The sequence below is a fragment of the Macrobrachium rosenbergii genome, chromosome 46 (genome assembly GCF_040412425.1).
Source record: "Macrobrachium rosenbergii isolate ZJJX-2024 chromosome 46, ASM4041242v1, whole genome shotgun sequence".
In the NCBI taxonomy this organism is placed as follows: domain Eukaryota; kingdom Metazoa; phylum Arthropoda; class Malacostraca; order Decapoda; family Palaemonidae; genus Macrobrachium; species Macrobrachium rosenbergii.
This window is the reverse complement of record NC_089786.1, coordinates 46,322,486-46,339,765: the sequence shown is the minus strand read 5'-3', so window position 1 is coordinate 46,339,765 and position 17,280 is coordinate 46,322,486. Positions and strand designations below refer to the sequence as shown.

The 17,280-nt window shown below is 36.7% G+C and overlaps 1 protein-coding gene across 1 annotated transcript in view; it reads right to left on the bottom strand.

Moving 5' to 3' along the window:
• Nucleotides 1-17,280, bottom strand: part of LOC136830479 (trafficking protein particle complex subunit 8-like) — an 80,042-nt gene that overhangs the window by 36,902 nt on the left and 25,860 nt on the right. The window contains 8 exon segments of the mRNA XM_067090013.1: nucleotides 1,769-3,066; nucleotides 3,354-3,629; nucleotides 4,318-4,758; nucleotides 4,761-4,958; nucleotides 4,960-5,031; nucleotides 5,217-5,373; nucleotides 10,800-10,966; nucleotides 16,439-16,586. Of these exon segments, the coding sequence (XP_066946114.1) occupies nucleotides 1,769-3,066; nucleotides 3,354-3,629; nucleotides 4,318-4,758; nucleotides 4,761-4,958; nucleotides 4,960-5,031; nucleotides 5,217-5,373; nucleotides 10,800-10,966; nucleotides 16,439-16,586 (2,757 nt within the window).

Below are 17,280 nucleotides of genomic sequence, written 5' to 3'. Positions count from 1 at the left end.
ATCATGACACATTTCTTAGTGTCGAAATTGCTGTTTTTTCCTTAAAATAAGCCTGAGAAATTAACTGTGTATCCTGTATGTCAAAGGTTACATTTTTCATTGGCCAATCCTAACCCCAGAGGAAGGTTATCTTTGCTAGACAGTAACCAGAACTCCTGTATATGACCTCAGGCTCAAGTGTATAAATTACTCTCAGTTAAGAGAGTAAATAAAACAAAAATATAAACAAAAAATATATGATGTCACAAAGATTCATTCATGAACTGGTAGACTGCAGTAGACAAATTAACAGATGAGTATCTGTCTAAATGTTGTTCAGTATATCAATACTACTGGTATTTTTGCACTCCTCCAATGACTTCGACTTTCAGGGACAACTGTTAACTGACAAGGTCAAAAGGCTTTACCAATAAATCATGCTACAACAAGAATATTGTCGTCATGAATTAAAATTTGTAATACGTTGCCTTTTTATTACAGTTTCTTCAGAAATTTACACTTAATTGTTTCATACTTAGTAACAATGTGCAAAATATTTTTAGGTTTTGAAGGTTACATTTTTTCTTATTTGTGATATCTGCATTTTGTGGATTTTAGTCTTTTTTATATTTTTATATTTGTATTATGTTCCACTTAAGATGTCATGTTCATGCTGTGTTTTACCCAAGTGTAACAGCAGTAAAAAGTTATATTGTATTTCTAATATTTCCTATTGTAGTATTGTAGTATTAAATGTAGACAGTGAGAACCTGCACTTAATATTATCAAAATCTCAAAGTACTGCTTCAGCAGTAATCTCATCTGTCTGAATGCACTGAGACACTGTTGGGCACAAACACTTCTGATGCTCCAGTTTATATTGTATGTTACTTGGTAATCTCTTAAACCTTTTCAGTTTACTTGTATGTCAACTTCAGAAAGGCTTATAATCAAAACCAATGAACCTGAAACAATTTAAAACAAAGTTTTTCTAAAATAACAACTGAAAAACTACGATAATAGGCTGTATCGGACAAAGTCACTTTACTTCAATGCATAGAGACTGCCAAATGTGCGCAGTGCACCAACCAAAACCAAATTATCATCTTGTGAATACACTATTGCCAACTTATTTCATGTCTGCTTTTTTAAAAGTTTGCTAATCAAAATTGGGGGTGTGTCTCCAAGTTCGAAGAGTCTTCGACACCAGGAAATATGGTATATTTTTCAAAACATCAGCACATGGTGACAGACAAAGCCAGGAGGTACAAAAAAAAAATTAAAGCTCTTAAACAATAAAGGAAAACTTGACAAAAGTGTGCAATACTGAATGAGAGAAATTTCCTGTTGAAGTTGCAATACAGAATGTGATTATGGTGCATGTGGGGTTCTTATTCTATTTGGGAAGAATTTTTTGCCTTCTGAGGTAGTAGAAGAAAATGGTCACACTATGGCATGATGGAATAGATTCTTTGTTCCATGTATGAAAGTATGTCACTACAGTATTTCAAACTTTATGAGAAAAAATTGATGAACCATCTACAATTCATCTACCATCTTAATTCAGGGCAAGTCTATTTGCAACATTAAGTAAACCATGTGTGAATTTGAAAGAAGTTCTTAGGAGCCTTCCCTATCCACCTGCTACACATCTCCAACATAATGATTCTACAAGGTAAGAAATTTAGGAATCATGTACGCCACAGTGATCTAATAACAAAAAGATAATGGATATGGTAGAGAGAAGACAACATTAAAATAACTAACACCTTCAAGTAAAATTACAAACCTTGTCTTTGGAGGAGAGTCTTCAGTTTCGTAGTAGAAGAGCAACTCCACATCGAAGGCCCCAGATGACTGCGGCGCATGGAGCCACAACTTGGCACCAATCGTCTCTCCCGATCGGAGCACCCCATTTGGCAAGGGGAGGATTTTTGCACGACCTGAGATTTTCACATCACCCATTTGGCTGTCAGACAACACGCACACATTTTTGGCTGGCAATTCACACTCTTCTAAGGACATGTACACAGATTTTGGATCAGATACTGCCAGCATCAATTTACTTATTGCGCAAGGTCCGGTGTTGGTGATGACGGCATCAGTAGAGAAAAGTTCACCACAACTCAAGATGCCAGGGATATTCTGGAAAGCAACACTTAACCTTGACAATGGGGCCACTACACTAACTTCTAATCTTTTATCTTTGCTATATACAACACTGCACTTCTCCACGTTAGTGGTATTTAATCTGGTTCCTCGCACCTCAATAGTTTGTTGACCCTCTATCACAACAGGTGGGGAAGAACTAAGAGATCCTGATAGCATATCTGGCGTAAGACCTAACTTATACTGAACTCCAGTAATTAACAAATGACCTATACATTGAGGATACAGCTCTAGCCGTACCGTTTCCTGAGCACCAGCGGGAATATTGAAACCAGGAAATGTAGAATGTTTCACTGGGACCTCGACATTCTCACTCTTGTCCGTTTTTTCAAATTTAAAAATGAGTTGAACATCACTAATCATCAGACTAACGGTAAGAGGATTTTTCATGAAAACTTCTACAAACACAGGCTCATTCACAGGAACAAACGGGGATACAGTGTTTGGAGTATTATTACTGAGCAAGTTTAGATTTGGTCTAAATACTGAAAAACTTGAGGCATGTGCCACCGATAACAATTCCTGCTCTAGGGCATACCACCTCTTATCAGCACCTATCTCAATGTCTAACGACACACCTGAGGCAGCAGTCCAGCCAGCGTTCTGGAGCTCCTGGGGAGCTCCCAGTAAAACTTTGGTAGCCTGTGAATCGATAATCGGTAATGGAAGACACGGAAGACCAGTCGAAGGATCCCACTCTTGTTGTACATACTGGTGGAAGGTGTTCATGAACTCCCTAACATATGTCATCTGCTGTGACTGAGACTGCTGACTAGGAGAGTCTTCTTTAAGACGTTGATCAACCAAGAGGCTGTAGGCACCCAGGCTTTCCGAGAGCTGCTTGAGGTGATGAGCTTGTTTTCCAAGTGTGAAATGAATATGATCCTCAGCAAGAACCCAACCTCTCCTTGCATAAACCTGCAATCATAAGCAAGTTTATGGTACAAGACATCTCCTCCTCACAATGAAGATGTAATAGTACTGAAATAACTGACTCAAATAAAAATTATATCAGCTGGTAGTTTTTTCTAAAGTGAATGTAAACCTTAAAACTCAATTATTCATCTACTTTCTCTTGGGTGATTTAAAAATCTACTGAGAGTAAAAAACTAGGATTTTGAAAACTGACCCAAAAAATGTAAACTCCATGTACAAGGTTTATGTAAGGTAGTGTTATTTTCTAGTTTTACTTGAATAAATTTTACCTGAAAAGCTTGTTTATAGGCTCTTAAAGAATGAGCACGCTGGCCCGCTTTGCTGAACCGGTGTCCAGCCAGTGTCATATGGAAGGCATACTTTCTTGGCAGTGGCCGTTGAGAGTTGATGAAACAGTGAGCAGCTTGTTCCAACATTAAGGCAGACAGCAGATCACTCTCTTCAGATGTCAGCTTAATGAACATCATGGCAGCTTCACCAAAATCCCCACAGTATTTTAAAACTTCGGTGCTCAACAACGTAGCTCTTATGGCAAAATTATAAACCTGCAAAATGTGAATAATTTCCTTACATTGCTATCACTGCAGGTCCCACAGTTCAATAACTTACTGATACAATAACTCCCATAGATTACTTGTATAATAAAGAACCATGTTCCAAACCACAACACTAAGGTTTGGAGAATTTGGATGTAAAATTTAAACCACTTTTATCTTTCCAAACAACACATTGAAAAAAATATTTAGTACCAGAACTCTCTTACAATACTTGAAAGATCAATAAATGTTAATAAAATTGTATCTCATAAATGGCTCCTGCTGTTAGTTAAAATAATAGTTATACTGTACTTGATTATTTTACTATTAACATTGTAATACTTGCATGCAGTTAGGACATACAGGCAAAATATGTAACTAAACAAAAAATGACTGTTTACAGTAAACATACAAAATACAGTACTTGAGTAGCATCACTTACTTATGGAGAACTACTGTAGGGCTTACTATGGGAGTACTGGTCTATCCATTAAAACTAACGACTTAACAGTAATTTACATGTACCGTAAATAAATAACAGAATATAAATGAGAGATGGAGGCACTTGCTTGCGCACACTACTTGAAGACTTTGAAATCAATAAATTAATAAAGTACTTCAAAATCTAACAAGTAACTTCATTTGCAGCAATACGAAGCTAAAATTGAACCACTAAGAAACATAATAGGATGCCTACCTTGCAGACATTCAAGTAAGTTTGTAAACTCCCCTCTAAGTAGCGTTTTGGGTAATCAGCACTGTTGTTCATAAAGGCAGCCAGGGCAGCCATTTCCTGAGCACCAGCAAAATACAACCACGCTTGGTCACTCTTAAAGTCATTTTTGGCCGTGTGATATGAACTATAGGCCAATTCATACAAACCAAACATGAAGCACAAATCACCAAGTCTTCTTGTTTGAAGCTCTGTGGCCTCAGGACTATAAATGACAGAATTCGTAGCACTTCCTGGACTTTTATTCCCGCCTAACCAGTGTCTAGTAGCACTCAAGAGTGATTTTGAACGAGACCGATTAGTTACCGCTTCGTTCAAATATCTAATCTGTCTCTCCACATGAGGACTCAGAGCTTTAATGCAGAAATCATTCACAAAAGTTCGAATAGCATCAACATCTTCTAGTGCGTTGTCAGGCATCCGCCATGATGTTGCGTGACACCTGATGGTAAGCTAGGTCTATTGACTAGGACAGGGACATCCGCTGATATTTCTACCCCTGGCATCATATCAAACTTTCCATTTTTCTCCTCCTCTGGGGGTGCAACAGGAGACAAAGGATGAATCGGTTCACAGTTATCAGTGGTGTCGCCTTCTGTCAATAGTAGTGAAAGGAAGGCCACTTACATCTTCATGATTATGTGTCCCTGTGCCACTGCTTGTTTCTGAGCTTTTTGCCTCCACTGAAAGAATGTCATAAATATAGATGAAACCTTTGATTTCTATGCAGTGTTTCAGATTTCAGGTTTGAAACATCCAAAGTGAAGTAAACAACAACCAATAATGAAATATGTCATGAGATCTTATCTGTATAATCCAGTTCTTTGTTTCAGAAAGTGTAATTGGTCTACAGAAGTTCAAACACATAATGGTCAATAGATGCATCTGGCTGGATCAAAACTGACTCAAGGATCTGGTAGATGCAAATCACCTTGATCAGCTTGTCTTGAATTTATTTTCAAAATGTGGCAATTCACACCCCCATACATACTGGTCATCTGCTCAAACAACTGATCTGATCTGCAATATATGATGGGGTATGGTATACATAATTCAATATAACTTTAAATATAAAGTATGTGGATTTTATACCAGAATTAAGTTATGGCCATGAGGTTACTGCATATTCATTCATTTTAACAAATTTTAAATACATAATTGTCTGGGCATCTTGTACAATACATATTTTGTCCAAGTCATTCTAAGTTCTTTTAATCCTTACAGGTCTGGTTAATTGTATAAATTAACAATACCTCCAAACCATGCAAACTTTAAGGTTGGCCAATTTGAAAAAAAATGTATCACTGGAAAGAGGAAGATATCCAAATGCCCATAAGAAAAAAATTCTACAAAATTTTCTGTGCCTTCCACAGTAAGTTGAAAGTAAATATTTCCAACCCTGCGTAAGGCCTCCTTTCCAAGACACTCATAAAAATATGCTAATTTTAGTGAGTTATATATTTTTTTATCTTCTTTTTTACTTTTTCAAAATTACAGTTACAGCTCATAACATAAAAAAAAAAAATAACTTAAATCAGCACCAACCTCTTGAGTATATTTATGAACAAATATTTACAAAATATATTGGGATGGGGAGACATAAAACAGAGTTATTATCCATGTTCTTTCTAATATTTTTGTACTTTACATTGTAAAATTACAATTACTGCTGACATACTTTCATAAAAGATAAGTACTAAACCCAGCAACAACCCGAGTACAATTATGGGCAAATATGTGAGATGTACTGGGACGGGGAGGTGTGGTACAATCCTCCATGAAACCTCAAGTCAGACCATTCTCCCTCGTATCCTGAGCTGAGATGTGTATTGCTATATAGTCATTTACGGCTCATTCAAGTGATCTGAATATTTTCCTGTAAAGTTCATTCAAATATCATGCCATAAAATACTGATTATTATGTGAAACAGCCCGGTTCTCCTCATATGTCATTTTTGCACTGCGAGCTGTTATGAAAAGATTAGTGCTTGAGGATTATGGAAAGTACTTCCAACTGCTAGTTACAACATAACACATTTTTTTAAGTCCTTTGTTTTTTCCTAGGCATACACACCAGACCCTCTTGTATAGAGGTATCCACAGTGTGAGCTAGAATGTTCATTGAACTTGGTAACAAGGTCCCTGACTGGTGATTATGGAGGGTAAAGGGGGGAATAACTCTCACTCACTTACTGCTGCCAGCAACTTTTCCATCACTTACAAGGACAATATAGAGTAGTTGAGGTGGGACTATGGTAAAAGGCTTTGCTTTTTATCCCTAGGAAAAATACAAGTTGCTTTAAAAATTTATTTGTTCCTACAAATTTAAAATAAAAATTTATTTGTTCCTACAAATTTACAAACCATTCTATTTAATACACGAGTCTTACTCTTTTAGATAGGAGGTCATCTCTGGCAACTGACTGGCACTGAATCCTACCCAGAATTGGCATGCTCCCGGAGGCATTTGCAGGCAGGAGATACGATGATTCTTCTAACTCCCTGCACACCTGCACAGTCTGACACTTAGGATAACAGAGTTGTAGGGCCCTGGGCATGAGTGAGACTCTGGCCCTGGGAGAGAACTCACTCAAGTATGGAAAAAATTTGGAGACCCAAGAAATCCCACGTGATGGAATTCAAGTCAGAAAGTAGCTAATTCTGGCTACTACCAAGAGATGGGTTCACTCACTAGCTCTACTCAAGCTGGGCCCCTGGTTAAAAAAGGAGGGTGGAAGGAGATGCACCTTAGGATCTATGCTAAGACCGAGTGCTCAAAATGTAGTTACCTGTATCTGATCCAATTCTTGCAGATACTCTGGCATAGATGCTGCTCCAAAAAGGAAAAAGAGAAGGAACTGAGACTCATCACACCATAATGACACCTTCAAACTATACCAACAAACTTTTCTGTCCAAATGGAGCTGGATGCCTACACAACCAGTTGAACAGCCATCAAAATCCCCAGGGACTTATGGACAATGTCCCTAAAGTAGAATGAAGTAAAGGTCATCCATCCATCTATATTTTTTGACACCTGTCCTCATTACCTGCTGAAGAAAGAAGTTCTTCTGAAAAGCTAGCAAGGATCCCGTGCCCTTAACTTCATAGGCTCTTGCACAAGTAAGAATGACATCCTTCTCAGAAGAGTCATTAGCTTTTTCATTATCTCATGAAGTCAGACACAAAAGTGCTCCAAGACACCTTGATGCTTTTCAGGTAGTATCCATCATACTTTCCCAGTGCCAGTTATTTATGAACACCAATAATGACCAAAGTGGGTCCATAAAACTTTACTACTAAAATTATATGCACCAAAAATAAAATTATATGCACTTGCTGTTATGAAAAATTCATTTCTTTAAGATCAATGGCCATAGACAATCATAAATATAAACATACAGGCCTACCAAACAAAAGATTGAAAATGTCTAATTGTGCCTTATTCATCTGTGGAAAAATTGTGATAAGATTAACTCTTATAAATTTAAAAGGACATTATAAAAATATGAAAACTGTATTCTTAACTAAATACAAACAAAATCAAAAAAGTGGGTGGGCAACCCATTTAATACATAACTTTCCGCAGAGGGGTCTTCAGCCTTTGCAAAACGGTCTTGCGTCTTTGCAGAAGAGAAGATAGTGTCATCTACAAAGAATTTTTGGATAACATGCCTGGGGAGTCTTCTAAGGATGCAACCACTCATCAGCTTATGTCAGGAAAAAATCTGACAACCAAAGACATCCCATAAAAATTGTACAAAAACTCGTAAAAGCATCTTTCTTGACTCAGCCACCAAAATCATATTGCCCTTCAAGAATGGGCCCCGCCAAAAAGGAGGGTGGAAGGAGATGCACCAATAATATGCTAAGACTTTATTTCAAAATGTACAAAATCATAACAAAAGACCAGAAAAAAAGAATACTTTGAGCTTTACAAGAACCTATCAAACTAAACTTATAAGACCACACTGGACAGCAAATGAAAATCATGTGTTTAAATAACACTGCTTCTCTGAGAAAGTCATCCATAAATTAGAAAAAAACTTCCCTGTCTCAAGTGGAGAAAGACATCCTAACACATTTGCTGATTTTTTTATCTCATTCAAACACAAAAGTAATAATTTCTTTTGACCTATCATCCATATCAAAGGAGAAATATCCATAAGAAATCAGCCAACAACAAACACCATGTTTAAGAATATGAACTGGCATTTCAGTTCAGATGGGAGAGAATACTGGTTGAGAGAATACTCTTTGAGAGAGAGAGAGAGAGAGAGGATAGAGATTAACCTTATAAATTTAATATAAAAATATGAAAACCAACTACATCAAACATCTGGAGTCCATCTATGAATTTACATGCCTGGGGAGACGGATGCAACCACCATATGTCAGGATGACCTACCATACTCTCCAAGCATCTTTCCTGCCACCTTCAAGAATGGGCCATCTTTAAATAATATACAAAAATCAAACAAAAGACCAGAAAGAGCTGAGCTTATAAAGAACATAGAAATTATAGACCACACTGGACCGATGACGTGCACTGCTTCTCGAGGCAATCCATAAATTAGAAAAAAAAGCCAAGTATTAACACAGTGAAGCAACACCAGTTAAATATAGGATAAATAGAAATCACAATGCACCATCAGGACAGACTAAGCATTTTTGACCTCATCAACCAATCAAACCGTGGGGGTTGCCCAAGCCAACAACCGCCTCCAGCCAGCAACACCAGTTAAGCCTAAGAGATCACAATGCCTCCAGGACAGACTAAATTTTTGTCATCAACCCACGACCTATAAAAGTTCAGCCCACTAACCAAACCCACCAATTGTAAACCACCCCATCTGCTACACAGTATATACCTGTGCATCATGTATCTCAATTCATTCACTTTTGTACTCTCATAATGACCACCAGAGCACAGAATGACAGGTAAGCGGAAATAAACCTAAGACAACACAAAATCTTTAATGTTCTTAGAAAAGTTGATATACCAGCTACATGCTGATGAAAAGATTGTAAAACAAATAGAGAAGACTCTAAACAAATTATATGTCATGGAAACAGCTATAATTTTCAATATCAATATAATAATAATAATAATAATAATAATAATAATAATAATAATAATAATAATAATAATAATAATAATAATAATAATAATAATAATAGTAATAGGACTGATAAAAGTAGACAAAGACCCACAAATATACAGACATGAGAATGAAAAACAGAACAAAGGAATGGCACAGCAAACCAATACATGGAGAGTGCATGAGACAGACTAAAGAACTGGCCAGCAATGAAACATGGCAATGGCTAAAGAGGGGAAAACTCAAAAAGGAAACAAAAGGAATGCTAACAGCGGCACAAGATCAGGCCCTAAGAGCAAGATATGTCCAAAGAACAATAGAGGGAAATAACATCTCACCCATACGCAGGAAGTGCAATATGAAACCACATAGCAAGCGAATGTCTGGCACTTGCACAGAACCAGTACAAAAAGAGGCATGATTCAGTAGCAAAAGCCCTCCACTGGTGCCTGTGTAAGAAACACCAGCTAGCTTGCAATTATAAGTGGTACGAACATCAACCTGAGGGACTGATAGAAAACGATCAGGCAAAAATCCTCTGGAACTATGGTATCAGAACAGATAAGGTGATACATGCCAATGCACCAGACTTGATGTTGATTGACAAAATCAAGAAGAAAGTATCACTCATTGATGTTGCAATACCATGGGACACCAGAGTAAATGAGAAAGAATGAGAAAACATTGATAAGTATCACGATAAAATAAGAAGGATATCATATGCCACCCATAATCATAGGAAAATAGAAATAATCCCAAGATCCCTGAAAAGGAACCTAGAAGAACTAGAAGACAGAAGTAGCTCAGGACTCATGCAGAAGAGTGTGCTGTTAGAAACAGTGCACATAGCGAGAAAAATGATAGATTCCTAAGGGGGTAGGATGCAACCCAGAACCCCACACTATAAAAACCACCCATTCCAATAGGATGACTGTGATAGACAAAAAAAAAAAAAATATGTAACAGCCAAGATAACATTTGACACTGTAGTGTCACCCGCTACTCGCATAAACAAAGTACAGTAATCATTATTTTTCCTTCCTTTTAAGGGTACTTTCTGACATTGCAGTCCTTACTGAAAGGAAGGGGATTATCATAAATGTACATGAAACCTGCACTTCAAGAAGTGGACAGTTTTTTAGTATATGAATGTATGGAACTTTGGAGGAAATGGTAGTCAACTATATAGAGTAACATTATTGCAAGAAACTGTTTCAAAGGTTTTTTATGACACTGCCCATAAGTTGCATTTGCACAACAAAATCAATAAACTAATTTGAATCTTCTAGTATTAGCAGCCATTTTAGGATAATCATAGGAATAGAGACCTTGCAAGCAACTTACCTCTGATAATCTCCCGCAGCAACATCATGAATCAGAAGATAAAACTTGAGAATGTTTGGTGAAAACCATTTCGGAAAACGGGCTGGGGTCTGGTGGTGTTGTTGATGCTGATATTGCGACAAACGATTTAGCTGATCCAAGGGATTTTCGCTCGTGCTTGCAATGACCTGAGAAGAATTTAATCTTGTTTACAAGCAGGAAAATAAGACCTTCCTTAACAAAAACATTAGTCAAAGTTTTATTTCAAATTCATACCATGTTTGCCACCTTATATTCAGTGCAGTAACAAATACTTGACCTTCCCATTATTATTATTATTATATTATTATTATTATTATTATTATTATTATTATTATTATTATTATTATTCAAAGGGAGAAGACCCTCTTTAAGGCAAATTTTGTTGAATAAAATGGCTGCATTTTGCAAACTGATTTTATACCGAGTTTTCTCAATTCTTCTAATAATTCGCTTTTCCTGCACATCAATATTAGTCAATAATTGTCCAATGTTCATATTTTGATGGCTGAAACAGCGTATTTCTTACAGCAGAAATTCTTTATTTTAAAGCATTACAGCAGGTTACTGAAACCTGGGATGTAAATCCGTAGATTCTCCTGCTGGCATTTTCGATGGTATTTCTTCTTTTTTTCTTTTTCTGATGTCTAGCTGGTATTTTTAGTACTCGCGATGTGCAGGAAAAGTGAATTATTAGAAGAACTGAGAAAACTCAGTATAATGTCAAATCAATTCTCAAAATGCAGCCATTTTATTCAACGAAACTATTATTATTATTATTATTATTATTATTATTATTATTATTATTATTATTCAGAAGATGAACCCTATTCATAAGGAACAAGCCCACCACAGGGGCCACTGACTTGAAATTCAATGCTTCCAAAGAACAGTGTTCATTTAGAAGTAACAGAAAGTAATAGGAAACAGAGAAAGAAGAAATGAATAAATAAATTAAGAACTTATGAATAAATAGACAAAAATTTAAATACATTATTAAAATACAAGGAGAAGTGTTTTAGGGTAATAATATCTATGGAGCTACTCAAATTTTACTTCAAATTTATGAGTTGACTGATGGTTGCAACCAAAAACAAAATTCTTTATGGAATCCTTTTTTTGCTGCAAAAATGAGCTAAGATAAATTCCCATAGAGATGTAATGTTTACTGTACGAAGTTTAAAACTAGTGCGTGACTTGTTCCTTCTGTCTTTTCTGGGGTCAGCTGCATTTTCTTCTCCCCTTTTGCCTCTCTCTCTCTCTCTCTCTCTCTCTCTCTCTCTCTCTCTCTCTACCTTTCTTTTATTTCCCTATCAGATTCACTATCTTTGTTTGCCTCCAATCACCACCCAACTGTCAATAACAAATCCTTTGAGCAATTCTAATGTAAATCAGAGCTCAGGTTGAAATATAATATTTTCACCTATAATAATAATAATAATAATAATAATAATAATAATAATAATAATAATAATAATAATAATAATAATAATAATAATACAGGTTTTGTTAAACAAAATGGCAGTTTCAACAGCATTTATTTTATATAGTAAACACTCAATTCGTCTTATTAATTGTTTTCTTGCACTGGAATGGTTGCAAAGAAAACAATTAATCATATCCGGTGGTTTAGTGATGTGTACTATATTCTCATAAATGTGACATTCAGAAACTACCTCCTACACATCACTAAACCACCGGATTTTGTTTAACAAAACCATTCATTAAAAAACAATCTTTTTGAATTTTACAAATAAAATAAATAATGTTAATAATAATAATAATAATAATAAAAGTCTTTTCTAATTTTCACATAATAATAATAATAATAATAATAATAATAATAATATAATAATAATAATAAACCTTTCAGAATATTGCCTGTCCCCAGTTAATTCATGGGCACACCCATCATTCAGTCGCCTTTGTATTGTATATGTATTCAATAGATTATTCCTAATAAAACCAGTTAATCTATGCAAAAGCAGTCGCTTATTTTTTAGGGAGACTTGAAGCATAAGCAAACAAGAAAAACAATCAAGTTAATGGAATTGGTAATTCCTACAATGCAAGTTCCTGGGAAGTAGAAGAATACAAGGTCCGTGACAAAGTGATGAATTTACTATTCATTTCTCAGAACAATAACAGACAGAATGTAAAGCTGTAACAAAAAGTACATTAATGAAATCATGAAATTAAGCAAAATCCCTCTAAACATATCACTGGAATGGAATATAAAATTTATGTCAAAGGCCAAGCACTGGGACCCACGAGGTCATTAAGCATTGAAATGGAAAATAAGAGTAAAAAGGCTTTAAAGGTTTAACAGGAGGGTACACCTTGCAGTTGCATTATGAAACAATTTTTAGGAAAGGGTGAAAAGTAAGATGGAACAAATGCACTATGAACAAAGGTACAGTAATAGGAATGCAAGAGGCTGCAGCTAGGGGCTGAAGGGAAATTGCAAAGAACCTTGAGTAATAATAATAATTCACTGACAAATTTATGTAACAGCCAAGATAACATTTGACACTATTGTGCTACATGCTACTCTCAAAAACAAAGTAATCTTTATTTTTCTTTCCTTTTAAGGGTACTTGAAAGTGTACCACATAATGAGCACTGACAGCACTACCCCTCTAGGGGCCTCAGCATATTATTGCTTACTGTATACTCTAAATAATTAAATAATAATGAGTCAAATAAAGTAGATTCCTGAGAAAGTAAACAAAACCTGAACACCCAAAAGTCATGTGAATGATTCACACTAAAATGGGGCAAAAATTGGTGCAAGGCAAGGGTCAGGAAGCTGAGCAGCTGGGAGGGCAGATGCTAAAGGAAACTGATGAAACACAACAGCAAGAAAACTATGCAGATGAGAAGTGAAAGGATGTTGCAAAGAACCTTTATTGCCACTGACGTTTTGGCATGATCACACCTTATGTAAGTGGCTAAGGTTACATCAGTACCTAATACAACACCCAAAGATTTTAGATCATCAGTATTGCCATGAAAGTTTTTGGTCTTCAGAGTCTTAGCATTTCATGCTATAAAAAAACTCAATATGGTACATACATTAATCACCATACATTAATCACATTGAAAACAGACCAAAATAATTCTTTTCTTGCATCACAAATGCTTCTGCTAATAAAGCCTTCCAGTCCCTACAAAAATACAAACCATCACCCTTTATGTACGAGTATTCCTTTGTGAAAGATAGAATTGGTCATTGAAACTTGGTAATCAGATAGATAATTGGCAGTAGGAGGGTGAATGAGGGGAACCCTCACTTACCTGCCATCATCCAGTACTTTTTTTCAGCCATGGTCAAAGATGTCTTGATGTGCTCTAACTGAATGAGTTGAAACTTCTTTTATATTTTTTATCCTATGTACTGTATGGTGTTTGTGTATTTTTGTCAAAGATGGATTTGAACAAGAGAAGTGAACAATGAAAAGTGTGAAGAACACAAGCAAGTGTTTGAGCACTTCTGCCCTTGGTATAGCACAAAGTTTTGTTGTACTGCATTGGTGCTTGGAAAATGATGGCTGGTCTCCTTCAAAGTGGAAAGGTACGGCAGCAGCAGAGGAATGTTAAGATGTTTGACAGTTTCTTCAGTGGAAACTAGGTTGGTGACAATGAGACCCAGCTTCCCTTCAAGAAAAAGCACTCATGTCAAGTCCATCGGGAATTCCTACTAGAGGCCTTAGACTCCCTCCTTCCTCCTGCAAGCAGGGAGAGAAATCAAGGACATGTAAGAGAAAATGAGTTTGACATGGAGAGGAAGAGGATGAGGGGAAAAAGTTAAGAATGCCTTTTCCCTTTACTATCTAGGGTCCTGCTGGTCTTAGATGCCAAAGGGGTGGCTGAGACTAGCACTGGAGACACAGAGGTAGAAGCAGCAACTGGGGGAGTCTGCAACTGGGAGAACTACTGCTACAGGAGGATACCGCTTCATTCTCCAGAGCCAAGGAAGCAGCAGCAGTAGCAAAAGAAAAAGAGAAGGAACTCTCTCCTTCTTCTCAGCAGCTAGTCTGTCCAGGAAAAGTGCGAAAGATGAACTGTAAGGGACGTTAAGCAGAGGCCATATCTTTCGAAGGTACTCAAGTGACAATGTCCTCCTAGTACCTGGGATGTCAGTCAATTAAGGAGGAGGGCAAAGAGGTACTAGAAACAAAGCACAACTAGGGGGGTTATTGGCCTCAGCACCTGCACTGTCCTCGAAAGGGACCAAGTGGCAGGACTCTTTCACCTCTCTAGCACTAACACCCAGCCCCCAGGACATATGGGGAAGTAATCTTAGGAGACAGGAATGGGGGAGGGAGAGAGTAAGGAGCCAAAAGGATTAGATGGAGCTGCCAGTGCTGTATCTCCCTCACAAATGAGACCAGTGAACACCTATTGTCCCTCCTCTTCCTATGAAATTTTTCCCAGTGTGGAAAGTCCAACCAGCACACTCCTTGAAGGTGGGGGGGGGCCAAACTTTCCCTTAACAAAGAAAACAGTACCTGTAAGGATCAACCATTACAAAAGGCATGAAAAGCCCACAAGGATGCCCACACCCCTCACAATGGGATTACTTGTGTTTTTCTCCATACGCAGAAAGAAAGGACAAACAACTCGCAAAACAGTTGTACAGAAAATGAAAGCAATCAAAACACTCATCCGAGTATTCAACAACACACACAGGGGAAGTCAGAGGGCACAGAAACCACCCACTCTTTATAGCAGCCAGAGGAAAAGTGGACAGTAGCAGAACGCAAGTGCAGGGTATTCTCCACTCACCCCCGGTAACCACCAGTTAGCAAGTTCAAATACCATCCCAGCTCATGCTAAGGATACTACTGTATAATAGGTGATGGTTTGTACTGCTGTGAGAGCAAATACAGTTTAAAATCTTTTTCCTTTTCATGGAAATCAACTATATATGGCTTGATAAGTGCCTTAGCTGATCCTCTGGAATTTAATGACTCTCTTGCCCCTGGACCCTGAATATTTTCCATGAACAATAAAAGTTTTGCACTGACAATATAGGGGGACCTCTGGCAAATAATAGAGAAATAAATAAAAGAACACAGCTAAAACATAAACTGAATTAGCTACATATCAGTCATATAAACACATGGAAATGAAACATGCAGCAAAGAGAATGAAGTATTTCTATGTAGCTGCATCCAACTGAAGTCAAGACTGACAGAAAAGGGTTCTTCTAGTATACATACTGTACATACCCCTTGCAGGCTATACTGTACTTTCAATTGGTCTGCATCTCTATTTTCAGTGCTGGCCTAATTCCAAATTAAGTCTGTAGTGAGACACTGTTTAACTAGAGTTTGTGATTCCATGGCACATAAAACAGCATGCATGGAAATTAAGCTAAACTGCAAGCATGCAAACATTTCAGTATAGCAAATCCAATCTTCTGAGAATGTTTCTAAAAAAAAATTAGTTTTTCCACATACTATTCCTGCAGGTTGCAAGTCAGCCAACATGAGTAAAAAAAATCTTGTTTATTCACAGTCAAGTTTTCACAACTACTTTCATGGAACTAGTTGGATTCTTCTAAACCTCCAGCATATTGCACATGGAATAATACCCTGAGATTTACAAATACTTACTATAATACAAGCAATATAATGCTTAGTAAATTCATGATCTGAAGGGTACTGCACATGAAGAAACATGTCTCGCCAAGCTTCAAACCAAGGAGTTGTACACTGTAGCTCTAGTTCAAGACCTTGACGTGTTCCAGGCGCAATCACAGTCCTGTTGGGTATAAATTTGATTATTAAACACCTATGACCACCTCAAAAAGATATGTATAGACACTACCCTACTTACGAACATTCAAGTTACGAGAATTCTTAGATACGAACAAAAGTGATCATAATTTAAAACTGTGTTCGGTAAGAAACAAATGCATTATCATAATTTATTTACGTTTTGAGTATCATTTATATTAATCAAGTACTGTACTCTATAAAATACAGTAGTGTGCAGTACTGTATTGTGCTTCAGAATGAAAAAATCACAATTTTTTAGAGTAAATTGTATATTTCCTATACAAACCTGAGGTCCTTTACATTAGGAATTACTTACAGTGAAGCTGGACAAGGCCGTTAAAACTCTTGAACAAGGTGGTTAGGCAGTAACTACTGTCCAGTACACGGGAGTCTCACCTCCCCGTACACATTCCAATTTGCCCTTCAGCCCAGGTTTCAGATTGAGGGGTGGCATGAGGTGGGCATAAATGTAATGTAAAGGACTTCCCGTTTGTATAGTTAGGAAAATGATATTTTTATGATAAAATAAAGTTTTGTACATACTTACCCGGCAGATATATACTTAGCTATAGTTGTCGGAGACTATAGCTAAGTATATATCTGACGGGTAAGTTGCATGTACAAAAAACAATTTACTTTCAAAAACTGTGATTTGTTCCTAAACAATATACAAACCA